The sequence below is a fragment of the Dicentrarchus labrax genome, unplaced genomic scaffold (genome assembly GCF_905237075.1).
Source record: "Dicentrarchus labrax unplaced genomic scaffold, dlabrax2021, whole genome shotgun sequence".
NCBI classification, from domain to species: domain Eukaryota; kingdom Metazoa; phylum Chordata; class Actinopteri; family Moronidae; genus Dicentrarchus; species Dicentrarchus labrax.
In genome coordinates this window covers 10289926-10309868 of record NW_026136705.1, presented here as the reverse complement: position 1 = coordinate 10309868, position 19943 = coordinate 10289926, and the positions used below count along the sequence as shown (strand labels likewise).

Here is a 19943-nt window from a genome sequence, read left to right as displayed (position 1 = left end):
TTTGTGTGCAGTGGAAATTGGCTTAGTTAGACTATTTATTTTCTTTTTTTATTTAGGTTTGCATCTTTATAGGAGAGACGCTACTTTTCCTGAACTGGGCCATAACAGCAGACATTTTAATGGTAAGTGCTAAGAACCTATACTTATCCATTGGGTCACTGGAAATGCAACAAACAATACAGAATAGCAGTCATCCAATTAGACAGAGTTTTGAGTTGTGAAATGTGTGAGTGGGGCTGATCATTACTGTCAGCACTGATTTATACTTTGCTCATGGAAACAAATAGAGGTGAGCCCTTTCCTGATGTATGTTTTGGTATCTAAACGTGAAAAAAGAGGAGGTTGAATGAACTGAAATGAGACTTTCAGTAAGGTGAGTGTACCGACCAGCTCCTTAATTTGTAATAAGAATGGAGACTGTGGTGAGTATGTAGAGACAGACAAAGGCCATTGCTGACATTTTTACAGTGACTGACAGGTCCGCCAGGGGTGTTCTGACCCAATGAGGTGGGCTCTGCGTACATAATTGAAGACTGCAAGAGTTGTTTTTAGCTGGCTGAGTGAATCTTTCTACCTCTGTCTCTTCATTACCTCACACAATCTCATGTATTTTTCACCCCCTGTTTCTGTCTCTATCTCTGGACAGTTTGTCGTTATCCCCACGCGGAGAGCAACGGCAGTCGCCTTTCAGAGCTTCACCTCTCATCTCCTGGGTGATGCAGGAAGTCCATACCTGATAGGCCTGGTAAGACTCTCCCAACGGCAGTTATGTGTGGTGGTCAGGGTGTGAGGGCCAATATATTTAAGATTTACCCTAGGTTGTAATTCCCAGCTGGAACATATCGCTTCAGCGAATCTGTGAGTGTCCCATTCATACGCATGGTGTATTCAGATACCAGTTCAGCTCTTGCTTTAAGTGGGCCAGTGCAAAGTGAGGCACAAGAGGAGCTTTTAGCACACGTCTCAGGAGAGCTGGTGAACAGAGTTGTGATTGCACCACTGCTCTCCAGGCTGTCACTGGCGTTTTCTAGTAAATCTCATGGTTCCCAGGAGGGGCCAGTGTTACTGTATTTGATTGGTGAGGAGCTGAGAGAGTGGTTCTTACTGGGCCTCTCAAGGTCACAGTCACTCACCCAACCCCCCATCACCCAAACTGCACGCATACACCCAAATAATAGCATCCAGGAGGCCAGAATACAAGTACTGCTCGCTGTTCAATGGAGTGTGAAACAGGATCCACCTCAGACTGTCAAGCTGCATTCTTTTCATTCCAAATAGAGAAAGAGCATTTCTGAAGTTAAATAGTAACTCCTTGGATGTACATATTCTGTATGCCTCATTTGATACAGGAAGCAAGGAATAATGGGCTCTTTCACAAGGACAAAACATGCTATAGTAACATTGCAACTGTGCTGCATGTCACAATCTACACTTCATATCCTAATGTTTAACTTTTAACATCTGTATTTAGAATGTACTTTGGTGCTGGGAAAGAATAGCACCAGTGTTATGTGTTTACATTACATTTCATTGTCGTGCCTCTGGCTCACAGCCTAGGTCATGTTAACAAAGGCAGTGGAAGTCTTTGATTAGTGAATCAAACTGATCCTCAAGATCCTCTGTCGGGGCCTGACGGGCTGGCAACAGACGCAGCTGTCTGTCGAGTTGCATTGAAAGTGTCTTGTTTTTTTTCTGTTCCTTAAATGGAAATGTTAAACTCTTGTCAATGCCAGATAAAAGGAGCAGTAAGTCATCTCCAAGTACTGACAAGCTCCTCAAAAGACCAAACAAAACTGGCTTAATTCTGGGAAACAGAATCCGGCTCAAAGACTGCCGCTGTATTGTTTCTGCAGATCAAATAAAAACCAGTGTCATCTTATATTATACAAACCTCCTACTGACACATTTGGAGATACAGTACTTTGAAGTATTGTGTGACTCAGTCAGGATCAACCAGTCCTGAAAAGATAAGTCGATTAAAGCATTAATTCCATCCACAGAAAAACAGCTGATAGCATTTGATAACTGATTAAGCATTTAATCAAACAAAAATGAGAAACATTTGCTGGTTTCCTATGATTGTTAATTAGATATCTTTGGGTTTTGGGATTAATTGATAATGAATACCTTTAGTTTTAACTAGGCTTTTCAAAACAACTGCTCTGGTAAAGTTCCAACAAACTCCACACGTCAGAATAATGCGGCCCAGCACACACACACACACACACTGCCAGCCAAAGTTACCCAGACAGTCACCCAGGTTCTCCATCCTGCCTCCGGGTCACGACTCTCCTCTGAGTGACATACTGAATGTCCGGGGGTTTCTCACTCCTCCACAAACCCCCGACCAGCGAGGCCCAGAATGCTCCAAGTGCGTCACCACTCACTGCCTCAGTTCCTGAACTGAGGTTTAGCATGCGAGTGTGAGGGACTCGTCGTGACGCACACACAGAGCGCGGGCAGATATACACTCACCCATGCAGACTGGCACAAATCCTGTGAATGAGCAAAGTAGAGAATCTCAAGAAAAACAGACTGCTGGTTATTGCTAAGCAACCACAGGAGAAAGTGAGCGAGTGAGTCAGTCCTTTTGGTGCACAATTGGGTTTTGACATGTGTGCAAAACAGACCTGCAGATGATGTACTCATCTCTACAAATCAATGTGGGATTCCCAGTGCGCCATAGTTGCCTTTTGTGGGAATGCCTGCAGATATTGGTGCCACACAACCGCCACTTCTTGATAAAAAAAATGCTTTAGTACATCTGAGATTCTCCCGAGCTCCAGCCAAGATCCCACTCCATCAGCACATAGACCAGGCAGATGTCACATTAGAATCCCCAGAGAAACACATAATGGACTCCTATACTGTATGAGTAGGACATGGCCACAGGCAGAGTGGGTGGCAAGGGAACGCTGGGAACAATCTCTCTGCGATCTCCCAAGAAATTCTTTCTAGCTTGATAATTAGACATGCAGCAGTTTGCTATGTATTTTTAGCTAAGCTGCACTCTGCAAGTTGCAGGCAATTTACTATACCTGACAAAATAGCTGTGCACTGACCACACACACAGCTGCTGGACATACATCAGCTTTTGTCATGCACGTGTATTTTATTAATTTTCTTCCACCATCTTCACTCCTCATATGCACGTGTGTACTAACGCACCTTGCAAATGCACATACTGCACGCTCCCTCAGACATCCTCCTGTCAGCAGTTCTCCAGCTCTCCCTGTAGAGAATCTCATTCTGCTGACGCTAACATTTAATCAATGTGCTTCAGCCAGGGTGACCTATGGCCACTCAGACTCTCACTCACATGAAGACGAGAAGCCCCCTTTATTTTCCTGCTGCGCATACATCCACACAATCTACTAAAAGCGACCATCAGCAGTCTCCTCTTCGTCACGATTGTCAGTACGGTGATGTATTTGTGTTTGAGAGCTGCCTTATGAGTGACACTAGGAGGCAGAAATGGTCACTTCACACCCACTGTTCTCCAGCTGTTGTTTTCCTCAGCGTCACACATGACAGACTGAACACGAGTGTTGCTCAAGCCTTCAACAGCTATATGAGCTATTAGCTGTGAAATCCTGCCTCGCTTAAAACAAAAACAGGAGGTATTACATCATGCTGTGTGTCTGTTTCATCTGTTGCTATGATGAAACATGCAGAAAGCTTTCAGTGTGAGTGTGTCAGAGCGTGACAGGATATTTTAAGAACTTTTGCTGGATGATTAGTTTGAATAAAATTTTTCTTCTCTTTTGTCTTTGTCTGTGTGCGTATGTGTGGTGGTTGGGCATGTGGGTGTGTGCGTGTCATTGTGTGTTTGTGCTGCTACGCCCGGGTGCAGATCTCCGACGCCCTTCAGCAGAGCTACGCTACATCAGCGCTGTGGCGGTTCCTCAGTCTGGGCTATGCCCTCATGCTCTGTCCCTTTATCATCGTCCTGGGGGGCATGTTTTTCCTGGCCACTGCACTGTTTTTCCTGGATGACAGGGAGAAGGCTGAGAAACAGTAAGTGACTCAGACATTGTTTGAATAACTCATCATTATTTCATTTATTATTTAGTCATTCATTCTTTAAATATTTAATACTTGCTTGAGATGTCCTCCACTGACTCCAAAAACCCAAACACACCACCTCAGTGCAAGGCACTGAAGAAGTGGCAATAACACCAGCGCCATATAAACACAAAGAGGGTTAAGGACTTTATCTGGACAATGCTATACTCTTTAACCCTGATGCTGGGGTTTGACATGTGTCAGGGACAAGCTGCCCAGCGATGCCAACAATGGTGCCAACCCTGCAAGACTCAGAAAGGCTCTCGAGCCAATAGAATGTCCCAGTCAGCCAAAAGTGCTCCGGAGCTGACACAAGCTGTTCTAGCCATCAATTTGTTAAAGTGTGCTTACTTAGACTTTTACCAGCTACCGCCCCTCTTATTCCTGCATTCATATTTTCCTCTTTCAAACACCAACGATGTGCACCCACAGGGCACGGTAGTCGGTCATGGCCTTAAAAGGCTAAAACAAACACACTCATCCTCTTTGAGACGTGACTTCTTGTTTCTTTTTAACTATTTTTTCCGACTTTTTATCACATTGACTTACTCCCCTGGTGCCAGCGCTCTCAGAAATGACTTCCTTCCTGTTGAAGATGAGGGACATTTTTAGACAGGATGGCAGTCTGATGTCTGACGTTTGTCTGCACATGCCTTGTCTTCACCCTGTGGAGTTGGTAGCTGGTTGTTCCCACGCCATAAAGAGAGATGTGAGAGATTTTAGTACAACTTAACTAGTATAGGCCTATGTGCAATCAAATAGAGGACAACTTAAAATTTGCAAAACAAATGTGGAAACTGTCAGCTTCACATTTCAGTGGATTTACTCCTGGGGTCAAGCTCAAACATCCAAGCCGTTAATATTTCCTCTGTGTAATGTTATTGTACAGTTTTAAAGGGGTCTTTGCAAAGGAACCACTAAGCCGTGCTGTGGCTTCCTTTTGGGCCTGGTCCAGGGACAAAAAGGGAAGAAATGTGGAACAATGACTAAAAGAAAAGTCACACTCTTGCCGTCAGACCAATAGCTGTGGTTTAAGCTATTTGACCACATTATTGCACACTAAGGGCAAATGGCACATGTTCACTCAAACTTTATCTAACCACAACCCCTCGACTTTTACACTACACGCTGTAGGGCAAAGCTAATATAGCAACAGATGGAGTGAAACAAGTCTCAGATATGAAACAGAGACACTTGGAGGCATTGGAAGGTTGTTCCTGCATGATTTTCCACAAACATGAACCTTAACATAGACGTAATATTATTTTATATTGCTACTTTTCAAAGCTAATACAGTTTTGTCACCCTTTATAAAGGGTTTGTAAGTTAACTACAGAACTAGCCTCTTCATAATCATTAATTAATAATTCACTAATGTTTTATACATCAGTTATAAGCCATGAAAAAGAACAACATTTGTGTTGCCAGGTTGTAAAAAATCTATTGGCTATTGAGTCTTTAATGAAGCCATTATGGGAGTATAAAGAGTCAGAGTTTATCACTGTCAAATGTTGAGTCATTATTAAATGGTAATAAAAAATAAAGTGTGCACTTAAATTAAATTATTAATCTACCTTATTACAAAGTTCAACTTCAACTTGTCCTCTTTCACTTCCACTTTTGCTTACATAGATGGGTTAATCATACACCTGCTTGTCAGATTACATGCCGGTATATATATACAGCAAACATACCATTGCATACCTCACATAGTATACTACAGAAGTGTACAGATTTACACGAAACATCTCAATGTAGAAAAACTTCAAACTTAAAAAGCAGCTGTTCTTATGTAAGCTGCAAACAGCACCTCTGGGACAACATTGACAACTTTGTACAACCAGTGTTGTTTCATGACTGCGATATTTATAGATTCCATTCACGCTATAAAGCCCTTGATTTATAAATTCCCTGACTTTACAGAGCGCTTTGCTGCTGTTTTTTCCCTCCTTTGAGTGTGTCCTCAGATACTCAGCGCTATTTATAAAAGGCGCGGAACCGAACAAGTTACTCACTGGAGCGCGCCTTTCTATTTCCAGCCTTAAAGAGTGCTTTATTATTTCTAGGTTGTTAGCTTTTTTTGGCTGCAGGGTTGCCATTTATAGATCAGGTTCAGTGCGTGCCCCCCTGCCACCCCCCCACCCCCCAACACACACATTCACACAGTTAAGCTTTACACTTAGTGATGTGTGAGAGCAGAACCGTCTCATCTGCCATGCCAGTGTGCATTGACAGTGCAGATTCAGTGAGGCAGGCTGAGCACTGCAGTCTGGAGGATTAGAAAAGCAGATAGTGATGACTGAAAGACAGCTAGGAAGACAGTTAGTGAGTGAAATTGGGGGGGGGATTGGTGGAAAGAGAGAGATGATTCAGAAAAAGAAAGCAGTAAATGTTGAATGTGGACTGAAAGTTTTTGCACATCCTTAACTTTTGAAACTATTCCTCTCTCCTCAGGTTGAGCCAGCTGACGCGACCTCCCTCCTCAGTCAAGGTATGACCAGGTAAATTGCCTTTTCTCCTAAAGATGCTTTTACACTTAAGTGCTTTTCACATCAGCAGTTCTACGATCAGTTTAAGTGGTTGATAACAAAGAGACAGTCTTGGAACATTAACATTTATAGGGCTCTCTTCTCATTATCTGACGGGCATCATGAAGAGCTCCTTTCATTCGGAGGCACAGAGATCTGACAACAATATTTTTCAGGACTTTGACCTGAGGCTATCTAAAGATTTATGACGGTGATACACAAGATGATGCACAAATGACTGATCTATAATCCATTTTCCGTCCCATTGTGCTCAGGGATTGTCCTGGCATTCTTGAAGTGGTGGTTATTTGACCAACTATCTGGCATCTTATCAAGACCTAAGCTGCCTTCCTGCCTTTATCAGACTCATACACATGGTGCAAAACCTCTGTAATTATTAACTGAGCAAAGAAACAACACAATAATTGGCAGCCCACCAGCCAACTCTGCAGTGTAGACAATGGGGAGCTACTGTAGTTGCCGGTAAAGAAAAACAAGATTAAACTCTGACTCACTGACTAGAAGGACAAGGAATCTGTTGTGACTTATTTGTAAAGGTTATCATGTTCAGTCAAAAGGTCAAGGTTTTACCCCTTCTTAATCATTTCTTTGTGACCCTGTCTGGGTTTATTTGTCTTCTAAACATTTGTCAGAATACTTGTGAATGTATGTATATAGGGCTTTATTTATTATCACCCCTCCCAATAATGCTCTGTGGGTGTCTTTAGCGTGAAATGGAGTATGTCATAAAAAGAGGGATGACTGTATGAAAAACAAATCCTTTCCTTTTATATTTTGCAGTGGCTTTCCTAAAAAAAACGCAAATCAGTTTGCAAGGAGTGAAATATGTCAACAAAGGTGTGCTGTAATCAGTGCTCTAATTTGAGTTTTCCAGCTTGTGAAAACCAGGAAATCGTGGTATGTAGGATTTCTTACAGAACGAGTAGAGTTCAGTTCAGGTGGCAGTGTGATTCTGCCAGTTGCAACTCCCTGCAGTATTTGAACAGTCGACTTAGTGGAAAAACTGTTTGAAGGTACAAATTCCAGCAGGCGGAAGACAGGATGATCCTGCTAACCACAAAAACACTTTATACAATTGCTGACTATTTTCTCAAGCCCTCATTTACATTTTGTGGTTTATTTTTACCTTCCAGATAATCTTTAGTCTCCATTCATTTTAGTTTAGAATAACAGATAACTTTCAGTGGCATCCTGGTGGACTATCTATCTATCATAAGTCAGTGACAACCAGTGTAAAAATGTCCCTCTTTTGTACATTCAAAGGCACTTTGGAATCTGACATTTCATCGGCTGATGAAAAGCATTGCATTTGAGGTTCAAGGTCCCGCTTTATTGTCTCCTTGTTCAAGGCTGTATTGTATTACAATATGAAATTGGACAATAAAATGCAGCTGTAGCCCCACCTTCATGTGACAGACACATTTTAGGAAAAAAATATAGAACTACTACTCTACTAAAACTACTGTACTGTTAGTATAGAATAAGGTTGATCATTTGGGAGACATTGTCTCAGAGGTCAAACAATGAACAAACATAGATGCTTTGATTTTGTTGTTTCTTGTATTGTTATTAGATAACACTTAACTGCAACAAGTGTGCTTGAATGTTCCAAACACTTGTATCCCCACATAACTTGTCTAACTTGGAGTAAAAGAATGATGGATTATCAATCACTAGTAACTTTGAAAACTCTGCAATTTGATTTGAATTGTGCACTGATGAACGGGGGGCAATGGCTATCTTGAAGGCAGGAAATCAATCTGAAAAGTCATGGTATGCTTTGGAAAATAGTCGGCAGAAATATCAAATACACACAGTTTAATATTATTGCCTATTATAGCTAATGGGCTATAATATGCAAAACTACCAGTATGGTCTTTTACTGTAAGCACTGCAGTGTCATTACTATTGGCAGGGTGACATTAGCATGCACAGCTAATGACAGGTGACATGAAAGGCTCCCACATTGCTGCCGCACATATCAGGTTTCAGTGGCAGTTTATGCTTTCAGCCTGAGGGTTTCATCAGTTCTCTGTCACACAGCAGCTAAAGCATTTTGTTCCTGCTGTCAAAAGGGGCTAATTATAGAGAACAGTGATTATACCTACATGAGGTCAGAGTTGAATAAGCCTGTGAACTGATCATTTCTGTTTTAAGTGAACCACTGAGGCGCTCTGTGATTCTGTGATTGATTTTCAACATTTGTTTGGAAGGATAATCCAATCAGTGACAGGCAATATTGCCTCCCTTGGGTCTGACTCACAGATCAATGCAGTTCACAGTTCAGCCGCTCTCTGTTCACCCTTCATACTCACTCTGACCTCTGTTCCCAGTCGCGCAACATGCTGAACCATAGGGAGTTTGAAAAAAGATATATGGTGCTATTGTGCACTGCTGTGGTAGATCAGGGGGAATATTTTTTTTTTTTGGGGGGGGGGTTTGGCCTTTATGCCTTTATTTGACAGAGACAGCTGAAGACAGACAGGAAAGGTGGGTAGAGAGAGGGGATGACACGCAGCAAAGGGCTGCAGGTCGGATTCGAACCCAGGCCACTGCAGTATATGGGTCGCCAGCTCTACCGACTGAGCTAACCGGGTGCCCGGGAATATTTAGATTACAGAAAAAAGTGTTTGGCTCTGACAAGGAGTGGAAGTGAAGGAGAGGAATTTAGAGGAGGAGAGAAAAGACGACCGCTGAATAAATGAGGATGAAGCGAGGCAGTAATCGCCTAAGCTGTTATACATTGCAAGCTATTAATCGCCGGTGATGTGATCCCAGACGGAGATCAGATACACTGAGATCCAATTAACTTCCTCTGCAGGAGGAACCGGCCTCTGCTGACCAGATTCACCCCACACTGCATGATAACCAGAGGACATCCCCGAGCTCGGGGCTGTCAGAAGATCAGCGTGAGCTCTGACAGCGGAGCTTCACACCCATTTATTCTGTAACCACAATCCCATATTACTCTGGGAGGAAATTCTCATCTCGAGGCAAAACTCTAATGTCGTTGCTGCTGTCCAAACTTAAACTGTTAAAAGTGTTTATACAGCTGCAGGCTGGAGGCACATACTTTCCTACTTCGCACTCTTATCACTCAACAAAAGCTCTGAATCCTCAGTCAGCAGTGCTGAGTGGGTCCATGGTGTTGGGTAGGGAAGTGACCACAGACCACACACACATATATAGACACACACACAGTGTACAGCTAGGCTCTGACCTGTATCGCTTACAAAAAGGCTGTGAAATCTTTGCAGGGGAGGTGTCTTTAGTCTTGTGTATTGGACAATTCACTGCTTTCTCCACCCACCCTTGAATTAGAGGCCAGTCAGATCTATAGCAATGTCAGCCCACTCGTGTTCAGTCATGATTTGCATCCTCCCAGCCAAAAACCACTACAAGTTGGTTTGATTAGAGTTTATTCACTTGCCAGACCAATCAGACCTCCCCTTTGCTTGAGAAGCCAACAGTCTCCAGCACAGTAATAGTGAAGCTGTGAGGAGGCAGGCGATTCTTGCACATATCAAAGCATTCACAACTCTAATTATCTCTATGTCACGCTGGCATTTGAGCATTTTAATTCCTAGTTTGGCTCATAAACAATTCACAGAGTTTACAGCAACAACTGACACTAATAACTGAGGAAAATGGTTCATCCCAGAAGGGATTGGATCTGTAGCTACAGAACCAAAACTCATTGTTTTTGAGAATCCTGTAATCCTCCTGTTTAAGCTATTACCCTTGTTTGTGTGATGAATGGTTGTTGTTTTTCCAGAACTCATCAGTGTGTCTGCTTGTGCATGTATGCGTAAGTGTGAATGTATATGTAAATGTATGGATGTGTTTGTGGGTCTATGGGGGTGTGTGTGTGTGTGTGTGTGTGTATGTGTGTAGGTGTGTTAGAGAGTGTGAGACATGAGCTCCCTGCAGTAATCCTATTGTGGCAGCAATAGTAGCTTGTGTACTGGAGCATCCAGGGCACCGTAATGACAGACCACAACAAACAGTGGGACATACCGCCATTGCTCTCATCCAATCTGAAGAGATCACAAGCGTGGCACCATGAGCGCTTAATGGTCTAATCTCCAACTGGAGTGTAGTTTTCCCCTCTGGTGACACATTTTCCCCACATATGAGTTTTGTTTATGTGTATTTTAGCAGTTGGAAAAGATTTGAGTCATGAACAAATAACAATATATAAAAGTCGTTTTTCTTATTTATATACTTCTCCATTATAATTCAGTGAGAAATATTGTACTTTTTACACCCAAGGGTGCTCTGTATTTATTATTTTACATTCAAAACACATAATTATAAAATGATCAGTTTTTTGCATCACTACTGAGAATCTTATAATCTAACATATAATAATAATTATTATATAACACTTACAGAAGACAGTCAACTGCATAATGAGTACTTACACTTAAAAGTAAATTTAGCTGATAATACATCTGTACTTATACTTGAGTAAGAGTTTGAATGCAGGACCTGTATTTCTACTTTTATGTGCATAAAGAATACTTATACCTCTACCACCGGCACACTATGACTAGCCAATTTATGAAGTCTCTACAAAAGCTTGCTTAAAGTCTCACTCATATTATTTTACATCAGCAAACCCTTTCCTTCGTTAATCTTTTTGTGCAGTCTTAGAAACATATTTGATATGCACACTGAGGCAGAAACACAATAGCATCAATATCTAATGTGAAACCCCAATCTGCATATCTGGAGAGACAGTGGTTGTGTGTTACTGTGGCTTTTAGCGTGCTGTTACAGATTGGGCGGTGGTCTGCATTAAACAAACTGTTGTGTGTTGGTATGCTGTGTGCAGGAAAATATTTAGGTCACAGGCTGGTCGTGGTGTGCAGGCGTTACCAGGAAGGTCCTAACAGATGGCCCAGGAGCTTTCGACCTCGACATTAATTACATGAGAATGTCCTGTGGTGAGGCGAGACTCTAACCTCTCCCCTCTCTCTCCCTCTCTCTCTTAGGTGACAACCAAATGAGGAGCCATCTGAAGGAGCAACCAAACCCAATAAGGATGACAAAATGGAGATAAAAAAAGCGAGGGCAGCAGATCCACTTCTTTAAAACAACGCCCCATGTTCTCTTCACCATCACTTGTGCGATCATCCTCCTCTTCCTCTCGGCTCCTGCTGCTCTTCCTTTTTACACGTTCTCCGAGGCTGCTCAGAACTTGAACGAGGGAGCGTCTTGCCCCTCGTTGAAACGCCTCTAAATCACAGGCCGGCAAGAAGGAGCACAGCAACACACTGAGGCCGGATGACCAACAGCTGGTGTCCTCCTCACCTCTGTCTGCCAGGATCCACTGAACCTTCCAGGGAGGAGATGGGGTGGCAAAATCTCCCGTGACCCCTCCGACTCCCGATGCCATACTACTGAATGCTGACCATGAACCTGCCCTGTCTGTCTGCCTGTCTGTCCAATGGTGTGTCTCTTACGTGTCTGTCTGTCTGTCTCCTACATCGGCTGTCAATCTGCACCAAGTGCCATATATAGCATCATTACATTCCTTCAGACTTTGCACTGACCACCAACAACCCTCATGACATTATCACTGACTATGTTTACATGCACACTATAATTCAGCATTTGGCTATGAAATTAGTTTAATTAAGCTGTTTATATTTGCTAGACAATAGAAGGAAGCAGTGTCATTTTTAAACTGCAGCTCCATTGGTGTCTCTGTTTTTCCTATACAAATTTTTCACAATTCATTCTGCCCTGGCTCTCAACGCTCGGAGCCTGTAAACAGACAGTTCAAGTTATGTGGAGCAAGGGATGCAACTCGTTAAAATGTGCTGCAGGAATATAACTGTCAAAGTGTTTATCTGTTCATACAAGCCTCCCATAATGTGACTAATATCAGATTTTTCTGCACGTTATTCACAGTATTAATAACATGAACTTCACATGCAAATGCAGTGTTTACATGATGGATGCAGTATTCTCATGATCGATCAAAGTTTTGCTGTGCATGTAAACATAGCCATCAACCAAGAGCCAAAAAGTGTTACTGTCTAAAGGTCAGTGAATCAGCCTTAAAAATTGGAGCTTTCACATCAACAGCTGTTTCTTTTGACCACCCCACATGTGTTTTTATTTTTAGCTTTTAGCACTTAAATCAGCATAGACCGTGCCAGAGAACATGACAGAGGTGAGACATTTCTGCACATTATTTTTCACAAGCTTTCTTGTGATTTTTATTTTTATTTTTCTGTGTGATGTTTGATTTGAAACTGGAGGTTACTGCCTATGATTGTTTCAGAAGGATGATGATGCAATCCGGACAATTTAAAGTGGACACTGGACTATGTATTTTATAATTTATAATGTACATGCTTTTCCCAAAAGTAAATGAAATGCGACTCTTTTGACTCTTAAGGAGTAACGCCTGCGTTTTTGTGTACACAAGAAGCAATACGAACATTTTTGAGGAAACCAACCTTTTAATCCACACTGCCTTATCAGTGAGCTTGTTTTCTCTTTAGAGGGGAAGCTCTCTGATGGTTGGTTTTGAATTTCTGGACACAACACCCACACAGAGACGGAGTCACTTCTTAATGATGGATTCCAGTCCAGTCCACGCTGGTTACAATAACAGGCATTGTGAAAAGAGACCCCCTCGCAATTGTAGATATCCCATTTCATGATTAGAAGAAAAGGACCTTTGAGGAGAGCTGGAGTCACAGTCATCGGGTTAATACTGAGGGAAATCAAAATCCCAGACAGGAACAGGAAATTCTTGGCCCGCAGGTTAGACTGATTGCGAGCTCTTATCGTTGATAAAGGATAAGCGAGGAATCCCCCTTCGAAACCAGACCAGCACATCCTCAGATGTCACTGCAGGAGCTGATAAACAGATTTCCCTTCAAAATTTGCGCCAGAGAATGACATAGAGATTTACATAAAAAGAGAAGTACACAATAGACAAAACCTGGATTTGATTCATCGCTATTTACATTAATTACAGTATTTGCAAATGTAATGCAAAAGTTGCTTGTATATACAAAGATTTAGGCAAACGCTTAATTAGAAGCTAACTTGAAGGATAGTTTTTTTTTAAGTATATTATCTGGCGGATACAATTTTTGTGAAACCTTGAAGCCACTAGTGCATAAAAGGGGAAAAAAAGCACTTTTGCAGACCTTTAAGAAAACACAGAAGGAGGAGGAGGATGGATTGACCTGAGCGGAGGAATAAAGGGAGACGTCGAGGTGGTTCTTGTAGCATTGATGTGTGAGCGTGACTCACTGGCTGTGTGTGGGGTGCTGTGTGGGCTGTGTCCTTGTTGCCAGATCATTAGCTTTAGCTTCTCTCCAACTGCGTGGAGCTCTCTGAATGTGATTCTGTCCAACCTGACGTGTTTACACACCTACATCTTCTTAATGAACTAAGCTTCTTACCTTCCTTTTATTGGTTTTCTTTTTGTTTTTAATGTTACCAAATTATAGTTTTTTTTTTAAATAACTACAATAGAGATATATATAGCTAAATCACGCAGTAACTTTAATATATTGTAAATGATGGCTTGGATGCAATGTATTTATTTGTTTGTTACCATAATGAAGAATAATCTATAAAGGGAAGTTTAATGTTTGCGTATACTACACTTTGTTGTATGTCATTGGGTTTAGAAATGCCTGTTTATTCATTCTTTTGTATCACAATGAAACAACACAATACCTTTCTACATCACTAAGATTCATCCTGTTTACTGTGATCATGAATTGGATATCTCACATATATTACACACAGAAGGAACTGCAATGTGATGGTTTTAAGAAAACGTTTTGGTCTCATGTCTAGGGTGCAGTACTTTTGCATTCATTTTTGTAGCTCTTGTAAATGTTTTTCTTTGTTTTAAGGACAACTGATCAAACCATTTTGCACACTTAATGTTCAGGGATTTATTTGAACCATAGCCTAGCATCAACTTCACACAGCCTCTGTTACAGGGGTCTGTCACTTCATGCTCACAGTAAGTGCTGACATATTGTCATCATCAGAAGGGACGTTGGCTCTGGTCAGATGGGTCATGAATTGAGTTTCACTTTGCCAAATTTAGTTGATTTAGCACCAATCCTTTAGGAGTTTAAGTCCGTTGTATTGAGTAATTCTATGTTAATAATCACTGAAGTGATGTATTGAGAATGTGCTATTTCTTGTCATACAAGAATCATGTATAAAGAAACCTTTTTCTGATGTTGAGCAGAAAACAGAGGTTATTTTTATTTTTAGAGCAAGTCAATACAAGCAAAGTGTCAGAGAAATCAAAGGATATTATTCTAGAACTGAACTGTGATGCTCCCTTGCAGGGGTTGATAGAAAATGTACATGTCTGTAAATCAAATAAACTTATTTAATCACTTCATGCCACTGTGTTGTGTCTGTTTCTCTTCATTATGTCTGTTTATTCACTAAATGACTTTCCCCTGATCTATTATAAGATAATTTGCTTCTGTTCAGAGCAAAGATAGGTCTTGCCAATTGTAATTTTAAAAAATTGTTTTCACGCCACAGAATGTCTTCAGTGTTACTGAACAGTGTAACTGAGATGAGCCTTAGATTTAGCTATATGCGATCATGCACTTTACATGTCTGTGCTATGTCTACATGTAAGTTCCTTACAAACAGTTCATTTGTTCATTTCCAGTTGGGTTCAGTGTTGAGCAGGAATGATCTCCAATCATATTCTTACAGGTTACCTGGTTTGGATGTAGTATAAGTGTATTGTATATGGCAGATATATGATGGATGTGAATATGAATGAATGCTCTGAATGTGAAACATTTTTTGAGAAAATCCTGCTGTCTCTGCTTATTTAGGAACTAATTGTGAATCACCTGGTAAAAACATATTTGTGAACTAATCATTAACTAATCTTTCGTTAACTTAGTATCTCCATCTGTTTTTTATTATTGATTAGCATTAATATGTAACTTTCTAAGGCCTTGCTTTCTTATGGCCTTGCTGACCAGATTCACAATGAACCATTTAAATCCGTTAAAATATGGCAGCTTGTGATTTAATCACTATTTACAAATTCAACAGCAATTGCCCAGTTTGGCTCAAAACCATAAACCGAACTTCCTTTGAATAGTAAGTAAAGTAAAGCCATCTGCACAACAGCACCTTTGGTAAGCGGTAGTCTCATTTTCTGAGAGAATGTTGCAATTAAGGGTTACGCTTCAGTTTGTGTTGCTGTCTGGGCAGTTGTTTACTTTGACAATGGTACTGGAATTTTAGAAGGTTCGAACTACTGAATGGGGTTTAAAAATGCTGTGATTGCTTTACATAACAGGTTTGCAATTTGTCTTGTTTGCTTGCTATATGCTTGTGTATACTACATGCAGTCACAAATGACTACACTTCGCATGAACATAACTGGCACATACTCATTATTATTTACTATAATAGTAGAGTCCACTATTCAGAGTAAATAATTTGTTCCTTACTCACTTCTTAGAAAGTTGCCAGTATTTTCTGTACCTTATTGTAAAATGTATGCACTTGTTCAGTTCCATTGCAGTGAAGATACACAAGGATGAATCACAGGTATTACATGAATGCACAGACCACTTTTGAGAACTGGATACCATTTTTTCTCTTCTCCTCGTCTTTGCAGAGGCTTACAAAGACTTGATTTTTATCACAGTGAGAGAAAGGTAGGAATTAGTCCATGAATGAACTACTGTATTGTTCAGGTGCAGTCAAGCAGGCCTCTGTGAGGCTCAGTTTGTGAAGTAATGTCGCGGTCCCCAGAGTGGTTTACAGGCACACTGACACATCACAGAAATGACACAGGGCTCCATCCGTGCTGTGGATGCAGTGAAAAAAAACCACATAATATTAACCTTCACAGGAAGTGAGGAAGTCCACATCTAAACCCCTGTTTCTGTTTGCTGACGTTCATTAGAAAGGGCAGAGCTACCTAACATGGCAGCTAATAGCACTAATGGACTGGTCTATGACAGGGCTGCACAAACACAAAGAGTAAGTATACACTGCATTTGTGACAAAAGAGGACTTGAGACGTTGTCTGATGCCTTTAATTGGCTACATTTTAAACAGATCCTTCTACCCGACGTGCCCTCGGTTTGAAGAGGGGAAGATTATATAGGAGCCAGAGGAAGCTCAAAGTGGAGAATTAGTGTTTGGTTGGTGGATGACCCAAAGAAACCAACACCCTCTCCCACAGTCAGACCAGTACGTACCCCAAAGTCAGACGCTCCAATCTCAAAGTCAACACACCTAGTCATGCAGCAGGCAGGAAACACTGGGGCGTAGACAGGAAAAGGGGAGCCATTCTACTGGAATTTCCATTTGCACTTTGCCACTTAAACTCACAGAGTACAAACTTTGTACAACACGCAGGGTAAATTTAGGCTGAGAAATAGCCGCCGGTGGATGTGAAGCTTCAAAATGTCAGCTTGTTCAGTGTTTAAAAGCACCATTGTTAAGCCCATCCGTTTCTGAAATGTTGCCATGCGTTTTGAATTACAGTGGCCTCTTGTTTTGATATTTACTCAGCACATGAAGAGTGAAGTCAGCTTTCAGTTCAAGTAAAAACAATTTCAAAAACGAAATTTAAACTATACACACATGTTATAGCTAAAAGTGACATTACTACTTTGAATGTGTTCATGTATTTTGTGAAAAGGACATCTCAGATTCTTAATGATGAACAAAATATCCTACTGAAATGACTTATTCCACAACTGATATAAGAGATAACTAATTACTGTTACAACTTGAGTGAGAACATACAGTTTATATCAATAGATGTAACTGTAATTTCTTTGGTTATTGTGTTCATTTTCAGAAAGAATAACCGAGAATAAAATTATCCAGCTATAATTGTATACAACCTATGGTGTTTTCCCACCTTCAGAACATTCTGGTATTCCAACAGTCTAATGAATTCCTGGAACTCTCATATTCATCCCAAGTGTTGTTTTATTTAAAGCGGACATCCCTTTAAAGGGTTGATGGGTGTAAATAAGTTACAAACATTTAAAGACTTAAAATGGTTTCTATCATAAATCAAAACTGAAACTGGCTCATGTTGGCAGCATGTCATTATAAAAATACATGACAATAGTTTTATGTTGCGGTGACAACCACAGTCTTATTCAATTACGCCATGACTTTAAAATAACAGTCAGAAACATGACTCACACCTCTCTTGTGGCGTGAATTTGTACATTCAGGAAGAAGTAATCCTTCTACAATCTATCACCCTCCTGAGCTGGAACAACAGATTTGAGACAGATGTAATGGCTGCTGTACTGTCTGTAGGAATATCTGCATTTTCAGAGTACTTCACAAAAGGGTTGGTTGCAGGCAGAGGCGGTCATGTAGGACGGACCTGGTGATTAATGCAGAGTTACCAGCACAGTACAAATAGAGGTCGGGGTAAGAAAAGGAGACATGGTAATAGGCTGTCTGTAGATGAACACATGAAAAAGATGTATCTGCAGTCTGCAGTATCACACCTCCACTGTGAATCTCTCACCTCTCTCAGTAGACACCCACCGACTTTTCCAACCTGCCTCACACTGCAGAAACACAGTAACCTTCACTAAAGCAAGTGTGGTGGAAACATCACAGACTCCCATTGCACCTGGTGAGATGTTTGTCATGTTCCCAGACTCATTTGATGTGAAATAGTGTCATCTGTATGTGAATGTGAGAGCCAGCATCTATTTTCCACTGGCGGATCTATTACATCAGGAGTTTTAATATCATTTTAGGGTGGAATCTATTTGGTCTTATTCACTGCACTACAGAATTCTACAGAAATAAAGCATGGATGAAACATTGATGAAATGAGCAAAGACTCCAGTACACACTGTACTGTGAGGACAACGATGCAAACTGACAAATCCACTGGCCCATGTAGCACATATTTCTTTCTACCAACAGGATTGAACATGAGGGATTAAGAGGAGAAACAGAGAACAGAAAACAACAAATGACTCTAAAGGCGGTTAGCGCAATTGAGGGGAAAAGGCAAAAATAGCTCATTGCTTCATTAGAGGTTCACTTGAGGCTGGGACGTGCCCAAGTTCTCAACCACTGTCATTACAAGAAGACACAGTGGAGCAAACAACTGAGCGACCATCACATGAAAAAAACTGATGAAATGTAGGAGACTAGGAAAGTGTGAATGACAGACACAGAAAGAAGTACATTTTATTTCATAGTGTTTTCATTGCATTTATATCAAATCAAAATACTTACACATAAAGAAAAGGAGGTGCAGCTTGCTCATTTGAAACATTTCCTACAGTTTGTGGATGAAATTATATGGGCCAAAATTGATCTGGGTGCTCTGCAAACACACATGTTGTTGCTTATTGTTGTTGCCAACTTTTGACTCAAAGCTGTGCTTTGGTTTTTGCCATTTTGTTGTGTCATTCTCCCTTTTTATGTAACACATTGTCTGCTTTGCGGATCAAATGACTAGCAACAGTCTCAAACCTCTTCTTCCCTTGACTGGTTATATAAAGTGAGAGCTGCTCATTGAACTTGACAAATCACTGTAGCTTAGAGTTGATGAAGAAAAATCATTCAAGTCTAGTTCAGGTTTGCTGTGGTAGTTTAATAAAGCATGCGGGCATCCTGGTGAACTTAAGTACACAGAGCAGGTCTGAGTCGGTAAGCGGATGAAATAAGGTACTTTTATACACGGACCAATTGGCCAGGCACCAGATGTTACATGATTAACATCGGAGTCAGAGGGAAGTAAGACAAAAGGTAGTGATCAGACCAAATATGATAACAGACAAAGACAAAGGGAAGGTAAGATAGGTGTGGGGGTTTGGTCAAGGGGGAAGGAGACAACAAGAATACACATTTAGTATATGAAGATCAAAGCACCCAAACAGTAGCTTAGCAAGTCTGTAAAATGTGAATTTTATGTGAGTACAATATATCATCCATCAAATTTTTTTTTAAAGTATCTGGAGGTTTATCCTAACCTTCATCAGGCTACCCATCAGGATGTGGACAAAACAGATTCAACAGATTCCATTTTATCCAAGTTTAACTGTAAAAAGACCAAATAACATTTCAGTTAACAATTTTGTAGTGTGGCATTGGCATATTAATTAGTATTAATGGAAGTGCTATTAGTTATTACTAATACCACGGACATGGTGATAATTCAGAGCAGGAAACCAAAATGACACACAGCTGCTAAAAGAAGGCCAATACACCAGCAGCTTTTTTAGGAGAAAATAGACAATACTTAGATCAGCAAATGTATTGAACAAAAGAGGTGCTGGATGTCATACA

The 19943-nt window shown here is 40.9% G+C and overlaps 1 protein-coding gene across 2 annotated transcripts in view; it reads left to right on the top strand.

Annotated features, from left to right (window-relative positions):
- spns2 (SPNS lysolipid transporter 2, sphingosine-1-phosphate) overlaps positions 1 to 15015 on the top strand; it is a 61920-nt gene extending 46905 nt beyond the window's left edge. The window contains exons 9-13 of one of the 2 annotated variants that reach the window (XM_051400329.1): positions 57 to 122; positions 647 to 745; positions 3854 to 4017; positions 6520 to 6556; positions 11612 to 15015. In XM_051400329.1, the coding sequence (XP_051256289.1) occupies positions 57 to 122; positions 647 to 745; positions 3854 to 4017; positions 6520 to 6556; positions 11612 to 11626 (381 nt within the window). In that variant the 3' untranslated portion in view covers positions 11627 to 15015. Of the gene's footprint in view, positions 1 to 56; positions 123 to 646; positions 746 to 3853; positions 4018 to 6519; positions 6567 to 11611 lie in introns of both variants that reach the window. The other variant, XM_051400330.1, reaches the window with a different exon arrangement.
- The last annotated feature ends 4928 nt before the right edge of the window (positions 15016 to 19943 follow it).